Raw genomic sequence first — 20,049 nt, forward strand, 5'->3', positions numbered from 1 at the left:
ATCTTGGACATTGTAAATGGATTCTATTATATTACTCCCAAGGTAAACCGCTTTTCTTGTTTCACTTTTTTTGTTTAAACAAACAATTGACTTAGTTGTACCCAAACTGAAAACTCTCTCTTGCGTAGCAGCTCAAATCTCAATTCAGTTCTTTTACTTTGGGCTGGACTGATTCAGCCTGTAGTGCTCATGGGTAATTCAGAGATCAGCCAGAGATTGGAGCAGAGCTGACACATAATGCTATGGTTTGTCTCTACCAAAACTCGTGTTAAGAGTTGGTTCCAATAAAGTCGTGTTGAGAGGTGATGGACATTTGATTCAGGGAGGACTCACCCTCACGAAAGGATGAATGCTGTGTGGTAAATGTGAGTCCTTACTCTCATGGGACTGGATTAATTACCAGGAGAACACATTCTTACACAGCAAAGTTACTCCTTGTGTTTTGTCTTTCCCACACATGCATTCTTGCCCTTCTGCCTTCCATCATGAGTTGAAGAAGCAAGTAGCCCTAACCAGATGCAGCCACTCCATCTTGGACATACCAGTCTCCAGAACTATGAGCTAAATCAATGGACTTAGATACATAGGATGGGTTCCCCTTTTCTAGGCTTTTTAACTTCTGGGTTCCTCCTTCATTTTCCAGTGGTTGCTGCTGCCCCAAGTATTTTCTGTTTCTTCAGTTTGGAAAGGCTATGGATTTTCTACAAAAGTTTTAGCCATCCCACATTATGCCAGCTTCTATTTTCCCTCAAAGCTAAAAGGCATAACAAATGGGGACTCTCTTTAAGCGATTCCTTTCTCCCAAGAGTTATCACTCCTCTAGAACACATTTGTTTTCATTCACTCCTGGTCCCTTCAGGGAGAATTTTTGTTATTTTCTTACTTATCATATTCAGAGTTTATAATTGTTATCTGTTTTTTTAGTTGTTGATGGGCCTTTATTTTATTTGCTTATTTATATGTGGTGCTGGGAATCGAACCAAGTGCCTCACACATTCGAGGCAAGCACTCTACCACTGAGCTACAACTCCAGTCCCTATAATTGTTATCTTGGGAGAGCAGAGCCAGAAACTTACACAGCTGTATTGATAATGGACCTTCCCAGGAGCATATTCAATGTATATATATATATATATATACATATATATATATACATACATATATATATATATATATATATATATATACATACATATATACACACACACATAGATAGATATGTGTATATATATATATATATATATATATATATACACATAGAAATAGGTGTGTGTATATATATTTATGTGTGTGTGTGTGCTGAGTTACATACTTAGCCATTTTTATGCTTTATTTTGAGACAAGATCTTGTTGAGTTGCTTAGGGCCTTGCTAAATTGCTAAGGCTGGCCTCCAACTTGGGATCCTTTTAACTCAGCCTCTTGAGTTGCTGGAATTACAGGCATGCACCATCACACCCAGTTCATATCAATCTTTCGTACTTGTGGATATTATGTTCTGTCTTCAGAGAAAGTTTTCTCCCTGAATATTTGCATGACTCACTCCCTTACTCAAGTCAGGTCCTTTATCAAATGTCCCTTGTTCTGACAGGTTTTCTTGGACTGTATTACCTAACATATGCTGTCCAGCCCACATACACATTACTTTCTAGTACTTTGCATTCCTTTCTTCTGAGTACTTCTAGTCCTGACCTATGCTATGCATTAATTCATTTTTTTGTTGATATTTATATTCCTTACTAGACTATAAGCTCCATGAACATGGGAATTTTTGTTTGCTTTTGGTGTTTTTGGCATCACAAGCACAAAGAATAAAACTTGGCTCATAGCAAGTGCTCAGTAAATATTTGTTCCATGACTAGTTCGTGCTAGACACATAAAAATACATCCATACACAATATGTTCAACTAATTTTTTACAAATGTGAAGATGCAAATCAATGGAGAAAGGATAGTTTTTTGGCAAATTGTACTAGAGCAACTAGACATCTGTAGACCATAAATAAATAAATAAATAAATATTGATCCAAACCTCACATCTTATATAAAAATCAACTCAAAATGAGTCCTGTACTTAAATGCTAAATATAAAACTAAAGGGAAATTTAGGAGATAAAGACACAGGAGAAAAATCTAGGACATTCAAGAATTATATATAAAGTACAAAACTTTTCAAAAAAAAAGATGGAAATCTTGAAGTACAGGATAAGGGAAGATGAATTATTTTTTTATTTAAAATACTGTGTGTTTGTGTGTGTGCATGTGTGTATACATATATAATTTGAATTTTGGAAAAGGTACCCCAGCTTACCAAGTTAAGTTGGCATTGTATAGAAATTCACAGACATATTGGTCTAGAAATGTTAAACTTAATTTTTTTTCCATTTGTATAGGGGTAACACACTATATTAAGTATGTAAGATCTTATCTATGTGGGTTTGATTACAGAAACTAATAAAGTATTCTCTAAATAATAAAAAAATAAATAAAAGTACTACACTACATTCATAACCACGGAACACTGCTCAGCAGTAGAAAGGAAAAGAAGATTGATAATCAGAAAAAAACTTGAGTATCAGTAAATGAGGAGCTTGGATTGGATCAGCGATTGTGTCAGCCATCAATGTTTACTCATCTAGTAGCTCTTTCTTTGGTACCAGGGATTGAGCTACAGCCCAGGCCTTTTTTATATCTTATTTAGTGATGGGGTGTAGCTGAGTTGCTTAGGTCCTTGCTAAATTGCTGAGGCTGGCTTTGAACTCATGATCCTCCTGCCTCAGCCTCCTGAGCTGCTGGGTTACAGGCTTGCACCACCAAGTCCAGCTTGATCCAGTAGTTCTTGATTTGTCCTTTTGTGATAGTATGGAAGGAGGAAGCAGTGTTTCTGCTTTATAGATATTAACATTTCCTATCTTTTCTGACTCTACTAAACACGTATTTTTTCTTTTGTTGTTGTTGTTTTGTTTTGTTTTGACCGTTATTTATATTATTTGAAAGTATTAACAGGGTGCAGTGAGTGGTGCCTCCTGTAATCCCAGCTACTCAGGAGGCTGAGGCAGGAGGATGGCAAGTTCAAGGCCAGCCTCAGCAACCTAGTGAGACCCTGTCTCAAAACAAAAACTAAAAAAGGTCAGGGGAGTAGCTCAGAGGTTGAGAGGCTCTGGATTCAACCCACTGCTCCCTCTTTTAACCTATAGAAATGAGACCAACGTGTGCTTCATTAGACAACATGGTGAATCATGGATAACAAACAGTATAAGTTTCAGTATAAATCTGAATGTATCTAGTTCAGATCCTGTCTGGCTCAGACACTTATTACTTGTGGGCAAGTAATACTTAACCTTTTTGGAAAGGAGGTTTTAAATCATGGAATGATTCTAAGTCTAAACAGAATCATTTAGAGAAAGCTCTTAGACCATAGTAGGTGCTTAATAGGTAGAAGGAGTCATTTGAAATAGTCTTCTATTGAATGTTTTAGTTTGCTTGCTTCTACTTAATGTTCTGTGATTGTTTTGGGTACTCTTTCTAAAGTTAATTCACAATGAAATTTATTTGTTCTCCTTCTCCCAGGGAATGCTGCAATTTAACCATGTCATAATTAATATTGCATCATGACCTACCCAGTTATTTCTGGTAAGTACATTTTGAACTCCTGTAGCTGTCTTTGCAGAGCTGAACTGGGAGAGAAGGTCATTTGCAGGCATTTTTCCAAACTCATCTTCTTTTAGTAAGCATCAGCATATCTTTCAGTATCACTTCCCATGGAAGGTAACAATTATGCTCTGAAACATCTTTCACTGCTTTTGCTGTCAGAGACCACACCAGGTGATTCTTACAGTCTTGGGGACTCTTCCTCCCTCCATGGTTAAAAGGATGACATGGTGGCTAATACCAGCTGTTCCCATGTGTGCTGCTGAATGCATTTCATGGTGTCAGGTGTCACTGTTTCCTCTTTTAATCTATGGAAATAGGACCAACATGTGCTCCATTAGACAACGTGGTGAATCACGGTAACAAAAAGCAATGTCCCACTCAGGACCATCTGAGCGGTTTTGTTAGTCCTGTCTGTATTTTTAAATTCTGTTCATATTTCTCATTCCCCAGGACGCTCCAGAACTTCTCTGAGAAAAAATTTCTGTTTTTTCCCACCATCTTTGGTTCTGTTTTTTAATGTCATCCTTGTAAAAGTCACAGCCCATTCCTGAGTAGGCAGTCCTTTGCAGACGTGCCTTTCTCTCCCACTGCAGTGTCCAGATTCTAAGGGAACCTCAGACTGCGCTTTATTTTCCTCCAGGTCTGCTTGAGGGTGGCTGAGACCACTCACTTTAAACCAAAGCGCCCCCCTCTTTATTTGTCACTCGGGAAACAAATGCCTTATATCTCTTTGAAATCCCGCTCCTGCAGTGAAAAGAGAGGGTCACATTCTAAATTACCCTCAGAGCTCCACCATGTTCCTTGCTCCACTATCAGAACCTGGATGCTAGAACTGAGGTTTCCAGGGGCCTTTGACTCCACTGATTTGAGGAAACCCAATTCCGCTCCCTTCCCCTAAGCTTCCTCCTAATTCAGAGCTCACTCTTGACCCAGTTTCCCCCACGGGTTAGCTGCTGCTGACTGTTGTACAGCTCGCCTCCAACTTGGCAGGTGCTACTGCAAATTTGCTCTTTCCTCCAGATACTTCAGGCAGAATCTGCAACCTCTTTTGAGCTTCTGTTGGTTGGAAGGAACACAGACCATGAGGCTCTTGCCAGGGAGCTGTTCCCTGTCTCCGTGTTTCCTGGGGGCTCTGACCTTGCTCCTTTGCCTGTCCAGCCTACATGGTGAGTGAGATGATTGCTGGGGTCCCAGGAAAGCATGAGGGACAAGAACAATCAATGCAAATGTGGTAGCCTCTTCATTCCGTATTGGAAAACTAAAGACCCAGTCAAATTGTAGTCACTGACATCAATGTATGAGAGATAAAACAAATAATTATATTGATGCCAATACTTTAACAATAAATTAACTATTAATGGTATAATAAATAATTTACTAATTTCCATCTTAATAATGGAAAGGTTTAACTACAAAATATTTTTTCAAAGCTTCTGATACTTTAGGGTACGTGTTATTCCCATTACAACAGAAAAAAAAAAACAAAGAATAAAACTTAGTTTGTATACTTTCCTGGGAATATAGCCTAATAAACAGGTAAGAATAAACTGCAAGAACTTCATTTTGTTCCATATAAATATAAATACAAAAGGGCTTCAAATTCCTTTGTTTTAAAAATGAGTTAATTATCCCTTGCTTTACACATGGTTTCTAATTGGTTTTTAGTTTTTGCCATCTGTAAAGCAAAAGTGAAATAATTATTGTTGTCACAAATTCTAAGGAAATTAACTGGAATCTGAATTTATAAGGTACATGTATAAAAGTTCTCTGTATATCATAAGACATTATATAAACATAAGGTTTTATTGTTGCAGTTTAGTGAGTCATTTTTATTATTAAAGTGTTGAAAGTAATTTTTTCCCTGTGATTCTCTTCTTTAAAAAAAAATGCAGAAACACGGAATATTCTTGGAGTTGATGGATGGGAAGGTGCTTGGGGATTCTGGGTTTGTAGCCCTTACAAGTGTTAATAAAGACCAATGTCTAATTGCAAATGTTTCTTGAAAAAGATGCCTCTGTTGCTTTATATCTAAAGGTCCTTCATTGTCCACAACTAGCACAGACTCTTAGCAGAGTCATGTTGTGAAGGGCATGGACCCCGTGTGGGGGCAAACTACACTGCTTCTCCCTGTGTGACCTCGGGAAAGCTGCTTCACCTCTCTGTGCTTGTTTTCTTGTTTGTGAGATGGGATAATAATAATGGTTACTTAATGGGGTTGTTTGGGGGAAATTACATGAACTGGTATTTGTTAGATGCTTAAAACATCGCCTTGCATGGCCTTGTGTTCACACACACATTTTGTTAAATATTTTAAAATTATTGAAAATAGAAGAGCTCTATACTGGGAAAGCAATTTCCCCCTCCCCCCAAATACACACATACATGCCCACTATCCATAATTCTCAGCCGCTTCACGACATAAGAAGTGACATCTCCATTTTCAATTATGCTACGTTATTTCATAAGCAAAGAAATTAATTAGGAGGGGTGAAAGTCTACCAACAAATCCCCTTAGACTCTAGCTTGGATCTTGACTATCCAACAGGTCCCTGCGTTAACGGCTGTGTCCTCTAGGTGGTGCTATTGAGAGGCAGTGGATGTTCAAGAGGCGGGGCCTGGCAGGAGGTCTTGCAGTCCCGGGGTGTGCCCTGAAAGGGGCTGTGGGGCCCCAGCCTCCGCCTCCGCCTTGGCCTCTGCCTTGGCCTCTGCCTCGCCTTCTTACACTTCCCTGGCGTTGAGTTGAGAGGTTTTGCTCTGCCACCCCACGGTACTTCCTCCCGGATGTGCTGCCTCGCTATAGACCTAAAAGCAATAAGTCCACCTGATGAGGGGAACCTCTGAAACTGTTGGCCTAAATTCACACTTGGACACCTTTTTTTTTTTTTTTTTTTTTTTTTTTGGTACCGGGTATTATTGAACCCCAGGGCGCTTAACCAGTGAGTCCCAGCCCCAGCCCCAGTCTGTACTTTATTTAGAGACAGAGTCTCACTGAGTTGCTTAGTGCCTTGCTTTTGCTGAGGCTGGCTTTGAACTCGTGATCCTACTGTCTCAGCCTCCCCAGCCGCTGGGATTACAGGTGTGTGCCGCTGCGCGCGGCTCCCAGTCCTTTTTTTATAATTTATTTAGAGACAGTCTCACTAAGTTGCTGAGGCTGGCTTTGAACTTGTGATCCTCCTGCCTCAGCCTCCAGGAGTCGCTGGGATTACAGGGGAGCATCACCACGCCCAGCAAATTAATTATCTTAGGTATTACTGAAGGGAAAAGCTGGCTAACGGTACCTTAGTAATGAGTCAGAAAATTTTGTCTCTCCCTCTCTCTCCCTCGGTCTCCCACTCAAGGCTGCAGTCCCCCTCCTAGGATTGCTCACGGGCACTATAGGTATACCAGTGGGGTCCTATCGCTCAGCACCGTGGTGCAGTATGAATGCAAGGAAGGATATGCTCTCCTAGGAGCAGCTGAAATCTCCTGCCGGTTTTCAGGATGGTCGCCTCCAGCTCCTCGATGTAAAGGTAATCAAACTCCCAGCAGAGCACTGTGAAGCAGGTAGAGCCTGCAGAGTGGTTCAGAAGTGACTCAGAGAGAACAGGTCCTGCCGGCCAGAGTCATTGTGAGTTCACACTTGGTCATGGTTCTATTTCAAACATCCAGGAAATAGCACTCTTGTGTTCTTAGTCAGTTCAGAACCTTTCAGGAGACAGTGGCCTCCCTATCGGGGTCACCAGGCTATTTTGGAAGAATAAACAAAATGTCCATAAAGTTATTTCCATCATTTCACTATTTTTTTTTTTTTTGGGTACTGAGGATTGAACCAAGGGGTGCTTAACCACTGAGCCACATCCCCAGCCCTCTTTAATATTTTATTTAAAGACAGGGTCTCTCTGAGTTCCTAAGTGCCTCCTAAATTGCTGAGGCAATACTTTACCTTTGAACTCATGATCCTCCTGCCTCATCCTCCCAATCCGCTAGGATTACAGGCGAGCACCACCATACCTGGTCCCATCATTTCACTCTCAACAACTCCACGACCTAAGTTGCTGTCACTGCTTTCATTATATACAGGAGAGAACCAAGGCAAGAAGAGAAGTCCTGCAGCACAGAGAGTCCAAAACCTGGAATTAGGTCTCCTGGGTTCACTCAGGCTGTGCTACTTACAAGTGCTCTGTATGACTTGGGACAAGGCAATTAGCTTCTCCATACCTCCGTTCTCTCTGTAACGGGCACCCTCATAGTCTCTCTCTCTCACAGGGTGGCTGGAGGTTACATGAAAGATGCACCTGAAGTGCTTGGCACATAGTTGACATGTAGCAAGTGCTCAGTAAATGCTAGCTAGTAACAATCTTGGCAGAGCTGGTGGTGGTGGCCATGGCAACAGAGTTGGAAGACTCCTTTAATTGATTTTCAGTGTCCAAACGTGTATTCTCTAAGAGAAACGAGGTGCTAAGTTAATGTGTTTTGATTGCAGCTCTGTGCCTAAAACCGAAGATACCCAGTGGAAAGCTATCTGTGGAGAAGGATCAGTATATCAGCCCTGAAGCTGTCACCATCCAGTGTGACCCTGGCTACAAGATGATTGGCTCCCCATTTATCTCTTGCTCAGAAAACAGATCTTGGAGCCCGGCTGTGCCTAAGTGTGAAAGGGTGAATGATACTCCTTCAATGAACTTTATGTCATATGACACCTTATAACAAATTCCAAGTGAGATGGTTTATAAAATAGGAGGAGTAATGTGTCCTAAGGGATGGTCTCAGTTGTCTGGGTTAGCATATGTGGTGTTTATAGGACAGAATCTGTCCACTTTGAAGCATGGTGATGCGTCTGTATTGGTAGCAAGTTGATTGCACTTGTTTTTCAGCAGGCCAGCCCAGGTGGACAGGAGAGTAGTAATAACCAAGGACCTTGGTTAATAATATTCTTCCTTGACCCCAGGAAGCATTTTTGTCTAACATCTGCCATGCTTTTGCTCCATTTCTGTTTGGTCAGCGGAACTAGCATGCCAAGTGTGCTTTCAGACATTTTTGGAATTACCATGAGCTCCAACTCCCTCTCTGCTTGAGTTGATGGTAATGATTACCTAAGGACTGAGCTCTCCGAGAAATATTTACTAGGTTCCAAAGTATTTTTCCTGGAGTTTCCTACACACTCATCTTGGCACTCACCTTGCAGCCTACCCCCTATCATCCTAAAAGAAGCACAGGCCTTTCCAAAGAAGGGGAAATTTTGCAAATTCACTGTTCTGGTTTTCTTTTTCAGGAAGCCCCTGAAGATCGTGACATAGTGCTGGCAGGCAAAAACCTCTTAGAGTGTCTCCCAAACCCCAGGGACTCCAGAGTGGCCCTGGAGTTACATAAACTGTCCCTGGAGATTGAAAAACTGGAGCGAGAGAGAGAAAAGGAGAAAATCATTTAAATGATACATTATACCTCTTTTCCTGATACAGGATTTGCTTTTCTGTACAGTGCTCGAAAGAAAACCTCAGCTTATCAACTCTACTTAAGCTTCGTCACTTATTGCAATAAATAATGTGGGTAAAACTTGCTGATGTACAGTGACCCTGGAATGTGGAATTATTGATAATTTATATCACTATCACTCTGCTTGAGTTTTTACACTACTGGATGTGGCAGGCCAGCTAAATTAAATAACCACCTATAAAGTTTAGTTTGTCCTCACTGTCATTTGGATGTCAATGTCACATAATATGTGTGCCCTGCACAAGTCCACTTCCTAAAGTTAGTTGAGTTTCTTTTCCATTTTAATAAATCCCTGTGGTTGTGAAGGGCAACGCATTCCCTGACAATGTTCCTGTGATCCTCTCTTTCCAGACACCAGGTGCAGAGTTAGTAAATCCCATTCCTTAGTTTATGAATACCTCTCTCCCTCTTCTTCCTTTATCTCTTGATTATTGTCCCCATCTCCCTCTCTCTGCCCTCCCACCCCCTCCAATGTATTTGGTAAATGTCCTTAAATATGCACATCCCTCATTACGTTTCTGACTCCCAAGTGCCACATAAAAGGCCAAAATATGTGTTTCCCAAGTTTTGTTTACTCATTCCCCTAGTGATCACCATCTAGGTGGCCTCCAGCTCCCCTTTTCCACAAATGACTCTGTGATGAATGTCTTTATATGTGTCTCTTTACAAAACTACGTGAGGCCTTCTTTGGATTTATATCCCCAGAAGGAGCCGCAGTATCAGTTTACTTCTCTGTGCTGAAGAGTGTTTTTCTCTCTATACTCATAAAGCTAGAGAGTATTTTTGCCTCACTGATTTTTACCATTTTCATATTTTTACCATTCTTTTTAATATCTGGAGAATCTGCTGTGAAATTACTTGTCGCTTTCCTTATATTGCTAATTCACGTCTTCTCTCTATTTTCTCTTCCTGGTCAGTCTGGCTATCAGTTTGTCAATCTTGTTGATCTTCTCAAAAAAAAAAAATGAGCTTTTAGTTTGATTTGCTCTGTTGTTTTTATCTTAGCGGCTTCATTGTTTTTTTTTCTTTGATCTATTTAATTTTTTCTGCTTATTTTGGGCTTAGTTATCTTCTTCCATTGGAAACCAATGGTAAAATATGGCCACAGATGCTTCCTGTCCTTGTATCCATATCCTTAATAGTTTCTCTCCTTAGAAAGAGAGTCTTAGAAGGAGAGTCTTTCTTCATTTCTTGAATTTGAACCACTTTATCCACTTTATGGAACTTGGTGCTCATCCCCAAGTTACTAAACCTGATTTATCCTTAGAGGTGGTGAAAGTCACATGGCCCTGCTTTGCCCCAGCTGATAGCCATCCAACTGTCAGACGCACGAGTGAGACCATCAGACTAGACAGTCCCCAGGCAATTCACAAACTTACCCTGAGCATGTAAGCCAGTCTGAGACCAGCTGAGCCTGTGCCATACCACATCTTGCCCAAAAGAATCTTCATTTTTTGTTTTGTTTTGTTTTGGGGGGGTACTGAGGATTGAATCAGGGGCACACGACCACTGAGCCACATCCTCAGCCCTCTTTTGTATTTTATTTAGAAACAGGATCTCACTGAGTTGCTCAGTATCTTGATTTTGCTAAGGCTGGCTTTGAACTCATAATTCTCCTGCCTTAGCCTCCCGAGGCACTGGGATTACAGGTGTGCACCACAGTGCCCAGCCAGAATAATCTTTGTTTGAATAAATAGTTGTTTCAGAGTACTAAATTTGGAGATTATTTTGCAGCGAATTCAATCAAAACACCCTTCTAATTTGCTCGTAGTTTGTTAGACTGAGTCACAGAAAGGATTGCTGTGGCATGCAATACTCATTATATGTGAGATAGATTCACCTTACCAAGAACTGATGGAGGCTTTGTCACATGGAATAATTCACTTTTTATTGTTTTATTGAGGTGGGAGTAAGTGTGGTCTTTGTGGTAGACTAGACCAAAAAAAAAAAATCGTTTTTTTTTTTTTTTTTAAATGACAAGCCCTTGAAGGGAGAGGGAAAGGCAGGTCCTCACACCATGCAGTCTTTCCAGGAGGTGGCAATCAGATGTGGGTGATCCTCCATCAGTACGTAAATGAGAATGGTAAGGAAGTGTGACAGAGGCTGGTTCCCCTCATGTTGCCAGAGACCCTTTGATACCAAGGAGACTCTGGGGTAGGACTGGGATGGGCTTTGGAAGCCAGAGTGAGGATCTTTCCAGCAATGAATCAGACCAAGCAAGGAAGCAAGGAAACACAAGGGATTTACCTGCAGCACTCTAGGAGAATGTGTTTTCAGAGTTGCAGCAATGAGGGTTATGTCTCAAATTAACTTTTATTTATGTCTTCCTTCAATTTCTTTGAGGGAGAAACATGTAACAAATTTGTTAGGGTAAGCAATAATTTTTGGAGGAAAGTGGGAAAGGATAAAGAAAATTTTTATCAGGAAAAGTTGATCAGAGAGGATGGGGATTGTTAAGGTAGCAGGCACAAATATCCATGAGAGACACATCTCTGAGTTCAAGCAAAGAAGATAGAGAGTGTCTGTCCGGCTGCTCTTCTGCCAGGTTCAGCAGGCAGAGTCACTTGAATAGAGGTTTTATATCTTTCTTTTTAAAGGATAACTTTTTTAAACCTTTATTTTATTTATTTATTTGTATGTGGTGCTGAGGAGTGAACCCAGGGCCTCACACGTGCAAGGCAAGCGCTCTACCACTGAGCCACAACCCCAGCCCTTATGTCTTTTTTAACAAGGAACATCTTGGGCGCAGCAGACTAGAATTGACCTTGGGTGCAGATGACTGGGTAACAGCGAACTTGCAGGGGAGGGAGGAGGGCGTTTATGGGTCTTAAGTTTCTTTTTCTTGGCAGTTTATAAGTTTTGGTTCTGAGTTCCAGAACCAAAATGGAGTTACCATGTCTAGGGACCTAACAGGGACAACACTTATACAGAGTGTATATCTGGAGCATCGACCTCTGGAAGGGTCACTGAGTCCTCAATATGAACCCTAAGTGGGGAGATCAATGAGGAAGCCCACAAGACCCCATGGGTAGCTACACAGTATGCAAAGCAGTCCTTCCTTGTACTAGTTGGAATGAGCTATATGTTTTAGTCAGCTTAATTGCTCCTGTGACTAAAAGACCCAAGCAGCACATTTATAGAGGAAGAAAAGTTTATTAGAGGGCTCACAGTTTCAGAGGTCCCAATCCACAGACAACAGGCTCCATTCCTCGGGGCTCCAGGTGAGGCAGAACATCATGGTGGAAGAATGTAGTGGAGGGAAACAGCTCACATGATGATCAGAAAGAAGAGAGACAAAGAGACTCCACTTGCCAGACACAAATAGATACCCCAAAGTCACACCCCAATTCTCTACCTCCTCCAGCCACATCCCACCTGCCTTCAGTTACCACTCAGTTAATCCCATCAGGTGATTAATTCACTGATTGTGTTAAAGCTGTCACAACCAATCATTTCTTCTCTGAAATTTCTTTCATTGTCTCACACATGAGCTTTTGAGGACACCTCACCTCCGAACAGTAACATCAATTTTACTATCACAGCAGAGAATTTGCAAATCTCTGGGATTTTAAAAATAAAGGCTTATTTCTCATTAACATCACATGCCCATCTTGGACTGGGAGGGCATAGAGGTGGACTCTGCTCCGGAACCCACACAGAGGAAAACTCCGCTTCAGGGGGAAGACATATGACGTTCCTGTGTCAGTTCTATAAGACCCTTGCTATATGACCCTTGTAAATGCCATCCACACTTTACTAGCAAAAGCAAAATGCTTTAAGAGAACTTTAAAGGAAAGGTAGAAGAACAGTCCCACTATGTGCCTAAAACCGAGAAGAATCAGAATCATTGGGAAACCACACTGACTACCACAGTGGGACTACAGAATTTCCAGCAAAAGCTATGCAACTGTGTATCTTCATCTTTTAGGTTTCTTGTGAATGTCAATCAAGGGCAGTTTCTTGGCTGATTAGCACAGAAAACAGAGCCTATTATTCCAAACATAGATGTAGGAACAGAGGTGACTGAGTCAGTAGGATATAAGGACCAAGAGATGCAGTTGGGAGGGCACAGCCTTACCTAGAGCCATTCAAACTAAGCTTATCTATAATAACAACAAGCTGAAGACAATCACATGTTAATCAATAGAGATTTAGTGATCAAATTTAATCTCTATTGATTTAAACCAATCATTGGTTTAAATATGATGTGCTTAGACTGGGATTCATTCATTCATTTACTTGCTAAATGTTCATAGAGTACCTGCTATGTGTCAGGTACCAAAGATATAGCAGTGAGCATTAAAAGGCCACTAAAATCCTAGTTAGAGTTAAGTTGTACTCTGTGTATGTATAAAATGTCAAAATACACTCTACTGTCATGCATAAACAAAAGGGAGCAAAGAAAGTCACTAAAATGAAAAACAACAATCAAAAAGGATGATTCATGTTTGCATGTATTGGTATAGAAAGATATCTAAAATGCACAAGGTGAAAAAAGTTTGTGGCAGAACAGCATGTATCATATGATCCCATTTGTGTGAGAATTTTTTGGGAAATTCTTAGGAAGGGAAAGTATTAATTTGGAACTTGATGTTCTTATATGTTATTTGCAAACTAAGCATGTTTTGATATACAACATAGATAATAGGTAATATTATTATATTTTATTTTTATCTTTATAACAATAATAGAAAAGATGACTACAAAATAATTTTAAAGAATAACAAAAATTATATTTGGCTGCTAAAGAAAGGACAGAGAAAAGGCCTCAGGTTAATGGACAAATGGGCTACAGAAGACAGAGGGAGGATGAGGAGAGGAGACTGGGGTGAGAAAAATAGTGAAAGATGTTCCTGATGAAGCCATAGGTGAAGAGATTCAGGGCTCAGTTGGGAGAAAATGAGTTCAGATAGAAGGATTGGCATCTCTGACTTACGGGGAAGAAAAGGAAAAAGTGGGGGTTGATACTCTTTGGTTCTCTATCAGGTGTCTTTTATGTTGGCATTTATGTTCTCACAGAGGCAGGAGGGGAGGTCACCTTCCCAAAGAGAGAGAAGTGGAGAAGTCTGCATTTCAAGAAAGGTGAGGGTCCAGGTGGAATTAGTAGCCATAAACATACTACTCTGCTTAATTTTATGTTTTCTTTTTCCCACAACTCTGTTGGCATGGAATGATAGATTCCTGATTAATTTAAGGCTTGAGATTTTGTTAGATGACTAATGAATGGATAAAAGGTCAGGGAAGTTTAGGATATCTATCCAAAAGGTTGAAACGGTGCACCATGGACTCAGCTAGAGAGGAAAGAAATGAAAAAAAAAATGTGGCTGAAAGATAATGGTATTGAAGAAAAAGTGTTCAATGGCAAGAGATTATTAAGAATGAAACAACTTGAAAGACAAAAGTTTGTGGTCAGAGAATCAGGTATCAGAATTTTACACACTTTACCCAGGAACAGACCTGGGTAGGGACAAAGTCTAGGGAGGCCATTGCAGTAGAGAGAACATCAGAGCCCAGTGAGGAGGAGAATGTCACTGGAGGTGTGGGACTCAAGGGACTGAAATCAGGCCATGGCTGGGGAAATTTCCTGACCTTGGCCCTGGTAGTTAGGAAGCCATGACAAGGGGCAGGGATGAATATAGAGTGGTGGCAGGGAAGGGGGTTGTATTTGGCAAGCATAATTTAGTTCTTCCTGAGTCCCTGGGCAGACTGCTATTTATTGTCATCCAAATCCCTGTGTGACATCTAATAATGATCCCTGCCTTAGCTGCTGCCTCCTGGGACCTAAAATTCTATCACTGACCTGACTGATCTTTGCCCCAGAGTGAGAGCTTAGATATCTAAAACCTCTGCTTCTTTCGGGCTGCCATTTGGTAGATCTAGTTTATGGCCACTGTCTCTTCACTGCCCTTGGAAAATATGGTACCAAGAGAGGACCAAGCCTAGCCTCTCTAGAAGGAAGCAACCCTTGAGGGCTAATTAGCTGCTGTTCTGCTGGAGGTATTTTCTGTCTTATGCAGGCCGTGCTTTGTTTAGCCTCCCAATTCTCCTTCTTGTCTACCCCCAAGGGCTGCAGAATTTGCATTGGAGAGTCATCCAAAATAATTGCAAGGCTTATTGTACAATTTTTACCTTTTATGAGTAGTATGGGTTCTTGGGATGACTGGGAGAGATGGAATTATAATATCTGACTTCACATGGAAGATGGAAAAAAAAATGTGTTCATGCACATGAAACCTAACTTCCAGCTCCCAAGCACAGAATGGTGAACACTATTCCCAGGCATGTGTAGCCTGAGGTCTTGGCTAATGTTATCTTTTCTTATTTCAACTGTTCCAGCACTGGGGCCTTCTGGGAAACTGGGGCAGCATGAAGCATCCCCCCCCCAAAAAAAAAAAAAAACTCCTGATCAATTCAGAAAGATTTCAGACATGTCACTCAGAGTCATGGGTATGAGTTTATTATATTTGAAGGAAAGAGAGAAAAGGGACACTCTCAACGGAGAGAGTGGGTCCTTTCAAAGAGAGAGGGACAGCATGCCTCTCTTGCACTCTAGTTTTATTGGGGTCCCAGGGAAGTTTCCAGAGTCCTTCCAAGTTCCATCTCTTGACTTTTAACTGACAGTAGGATGACATCAGACTTTCAAGTCCCCTCTGCCATGACAACTCTAGATCACTTTGGCCCATGCTGACCAGTTCTAATTGGAACCTGTACTTATAGATTTCATGGTTGGGGGACTTATCCTTATCTCCCTGAGTTCCAGGATCTAGGCTATATAACAGAAGTTCCCCTCCTGCAGGATAACTTGTAGTCTCCTTATTAGCATTTTGGAAACTGTATTTGTCCTGCAGATCATAGGTAGTTTGCTGAGGAATGGAATATGCTCTGTCCACTTAAGCCAGGCAGGGCTGCAGATAAATTGCTATTTTAAAAGAGAAAGTGTGTGAGGTCAGCACAGTGGGCCTGTTTTATAGAATTATTCTCTTAAGAGAGCAGTAGAATAGAGGAAAGGGACCAGGTGAAGGGAGGAGGAGAAGGAAGGGGGAAATACTGGAAAATGGCATTGCCAAATTATATTATTATATTGTGTGTATTTACAAACATGTAACAACAAATCCCACCATTAGGTACAACTATAATGCACCAAAATTAAGATGTGAAAAAAATTCTAATTAAAAAATAGAATACTTCCTTTAACCTCATGTTCCCCCTGTTTTCTCCTATCACTACCAAAGTGAAGAGAATTTTGTAATCTTTTTTTTTAGGGGGGGGGGGAGAGAGAGACAGAGAGAGAGAGACAGAGAGAGAGAGAGAGAGAGAGAGAGAGAGAGAGAGAGAGAGAGAATATTTTTTAATTTTTATTTTTCAGTTTTCGGTGGACACAACATCTTTATTTTATTTTATGTGGTGCTGAGGATTGAACCCAGTGCCCCGTGCATGCCAGGTGAGCGCTCTACCGCTTGAGCCACATCTCCAGCCCCCGAGAATTTTGGTAATCTTGAATCTAACTGCTTCCCCAGAATTTATACAAGGAAATCAAAGCATTATGGTGAACTGCAAACTGAGCAAGGCCTATTGGGTTTCTGGTGTGCCATGACTGATAGCCTTGATTTCACCACCAATTATGACCATGTAGCCAGGCTAGGAATGCACGCACCAGGTCTGCTGAAGTGTCCCAGGAAAAGTACCACACTAGCTTTCATAATAAGGCAAGTCCCCTCAAGCTTATAATACCAGTTTAGGGAAACAGACTCAAGAGATGCCCTGGTAGCTACAGTATTTGACCTCAGTTTACTATTCAGCTTTATCATTTGAAAGTCAAATAGCTCCAAACTTTCTGCAAAGCAATCTCTTACCTCCTGATTACCACAACTCAGACTAGCAATGTCGGTAATGTGCAAAAAGAATGTCATTTAGATCCATAGTCATTAGTGAACATGGATTTTTAAAATATAAATAGGTATTCTAGATGTATCTCAGGGTGGAAAGTCTCTTTATCTGCATTATATGAGGATTCTATCATTCAGTTGAAGAAAAAAATATTATACGTGTATTGTTATAATATATCCTATATATGTACTATTGTGATTAATGACTATTAAAGACATTGATTGAATGTACAATGAAAAAATCTTTTAAATATTTGAATAAATAGGAAAATAGTTGGACAGTTAATGTAAAGTATTAAGAATGCATTATTCAGATAACATTAGAGAAAACAAAAATTTTCAGCCAACAAGCATCTAATAAAATTAAATAATTATACAACACAGAATAATGGGTTAGACTGTATCAAAGTTATAACTTTTCTATAATTGTCTAATAAACTGGCACACATTGTATTAAAGGTAATGAACTTTAATATCTGTGTTGAGTCATATTATATTATATTATTTTATTTAGGCCACTATACTTTTAAGAAAAGGTTCCATAGGAACTCACCAAAGCAGAATGAGCAGCAGAATGTCAATATTCTCACCTTACAATTTGACAAAGAAGAAAAACTTCCAAATTATATATAGCATTCATGATAAATTGTCATCATTATGAATACAATAAATTATTATCAGATATATGAAGGAAAGAAGAAATTGTAAAGAACAAACAAAATATTCCCCAACTACCTTATTCTTCCTCTACCCTTGATTGATTAAAAGCTAGATCTGTGTCAAGAATAAGCAGCAGAGTAACCATCTGAGTAATCAGGCGACCCCGAGTTTAGTAATTCCTGTACCTACAGGAGAATTCTAAATACTACAAATGGGATACTGAATTTTCATAATATACTTGCACTAATTATTAAACTGCTTAGAGTAAAATTTCTATTTTTTCCAAGTTCATTTCTTGATACTAATAGCAAGCTTTGGGCACCTCTTTGCATAAATATACTTTAATATTTGGCCTTAAGGTATTAGGCCAAAGTGAATATTTGATTTTACCCTGTAAGTACACTTTTCAAAATGGTACTCTTCTAACTTAAACTAAACTTCAAGCTTTTCCAGGCATAGGTCATTGTGTGTGTGTGTGTGTATGTGTGTATGTATTTATATATATACACACACACACATATATATATATTTATACACACACTCATATATGTATATATACATATATATATGTGTATATATATATATATATATGTGTGTGTGTGTGTGTGTGTGTGTGTGTGTATGTAGCTTTGATGGGCTTTATTTTTATTTATTTTTATGTGGTGCTGAGGATTGAACCCAGTGTCTCATGCTTGCTAGGTAAGCCCTCTACCACTGAGCCACAACCCCAGCCTAGGCATAGGTCATTCTACCTCCAGGGCCACCTTGTCACTTGCATAACTTCTCCTCCCATGGCTCAGAATTTACATCAAGTTTCCTTTTGTTAAAAACTTGCATTTATTGTACATGTTGAAGAGGTATCCTATTATGTTTTGCTGCACATACACATAGTGAAATAATTACTGTAGTCAAACAGATCTACTTACCCCTCTTCTTCCATAGTTACTTTTCTCTGTGAGCAGTGAGGGCACTTAAATCTACTCTCTTAGCAAATGTTCAGTATACAACAAGATATTAACTATAGTCTTCATACTATACATTAAATCTCTAGACTTATTATCTGACCTAACTGCAAATTTGTGCCCTTTGACCTACTTCTCCCCAATACCTCCCTCTCCCACCCCTGGTAACTTCTGGTCTGTTGTGTTTCTATTTAAAACTCCTAAAGGAAAACAGGGAAAAGCTCCTTGAGGTTGGCCTTGGCAATGAACTTTTGGATATCACATCAAAGATTCAGGCAACAAAAACAAAAATAACAAAGTGTGACTAAATCAAACTAAAAGGTTTCTGCACAGAAATAATCCACAGAAGAAAAAAAGCAGCCTTCATCTGGGGGAAGAGATTTGCAAACCACATTTCTGATAAAGGGCTTACACTTGAATTATGTAAGGAATGCTTGTAACTCAACAGTGAAAATTTTTTAAAAATCCAATTAAAAGAAGAATAACAGAATTGAATAGACATTTCTCCAAATAAGAGAGACAAATGGAAACAGCATCACTAATCAGGAAAGTGTAAATCCAAAACCCACCTTATCCCTGTTAGGATGAATGTCATCAAAAAGGCAAGAGTATGAAGAAAAGGGACCCCATATACTCTGTTGGTGGCAATGGAAATTGGCACATGAAAACAGTATGATGATTTCTCAAGAAATTAGAAAAAAAAATTAGAACTACCATTTGACCAGTCAATCTCTACACTGAAATATACACCCAAAGGAAATGCAATCTGAACCTTGTAGAGATGTCTTCATTCCCACATTTAGCGCAATATTATTCATAATACTCAGCTTATTTATCAAGGAATGGACGGATAAAGAATTCATGCTGCACAGACAATGGTATACTATTCAGTATTGAAAAATAGACCCAGCCATTTTCAACAGCACAGGTGAACCTAGAGAATATTACATTCAGTGAAATAAGCCAGACACAGAGAAACAAATATTGTGTGATCTTACTTATATGTGGAATGTAAAACACAAAGATCCCCTTTAAAAACCACCTTCACTGTTCTCCATATCTGTCCACCAAATAATCACACAAAATGAAGCAAATTAACTCTGGAATAGTTCCTCACTGCTGCCCACTGTGTAGGCTACAACAGTTAGGGTCCACTTGCCAGCAAAAGTGTGTTCTCTACATCATCTTTATCCTCTCCCACAGAACACATGGATTTTATATACAGAAGTGTTTTCATCCTCCCCATCTCACCAAACGAGTGAGTACCACTTAAACCACCACTTCTTTAAAACCTAACAGAACTTTCTGAAAAACCATCAGAATATTTACCAAAAGGTCAGAGAATAACATAAAGCACATTCGTTTATCCACTGAGAACTGGAGGGGAGGAACCAGTTAGAAGGCTCACAGACTCTTCT

At 39.9% G+C, this 20,049-nt stretch overlaps 1 protein-coding gene and 1 long non-coding RNA gene across 2 annotated transcripts in view; one reads left to right on the top strand and one right to left on the bottom strand.

Moving 5' to 3' along the window:
- The window catches only part of LOC144367202 (uncharacterized), a 48,474-nt gene extending 29,659 nt beyond the window's left edge, over positions 1-18,815 (bottom strand). The window contains exon 1 of the long non-coding RNA XR_013426506.1: positions 18,596-18,815. This is a non-coding gene — a long non-coding RNA (uncharacterized LOC144367202). The remainder of the gene's footprint in view (positions 1-18,595) is intronic.
- On the top strand, positions 4,579-9,195 carry LOC101965159 (apolipoprotein R). Its single transcript, XM_013360386.4, has 4 exons — positions 4,579-4,817; positions 6,990-7,160; positions 8,114-8,289; positions 8,903-9,195. The coding sequence occupies exons 1-4, from the start codon at positions 4,733-4,735 to the stop codon at positions 9,056-9,058; spliced, it is 588 nt and encodes a 195-aa protein (XP_013215840.1). The 5' UTR covers positions 4,579-4,732; the 3' UTR covers positions 9,059-9,195.
- Positions 18,816-20,049: the final 1,234 nt, after the last annotated feature.

Source organism: Ictidomys tridecemlineatus, chromosome 10 (genome assembly GCF_052094955.1).
Source record: "Ictidomys tridecemlineatus isolate mIctTri1 chromosome 10, mIctTri1.hap1, whole genome shotgun sequence".
NCBI classification, from domain to species: Eukaryota; Metazoa; Chordata; class Mammalia; order Rodentia; family Sciuridae; genus Ictidomys; species Ictidomys tridecemlineatus.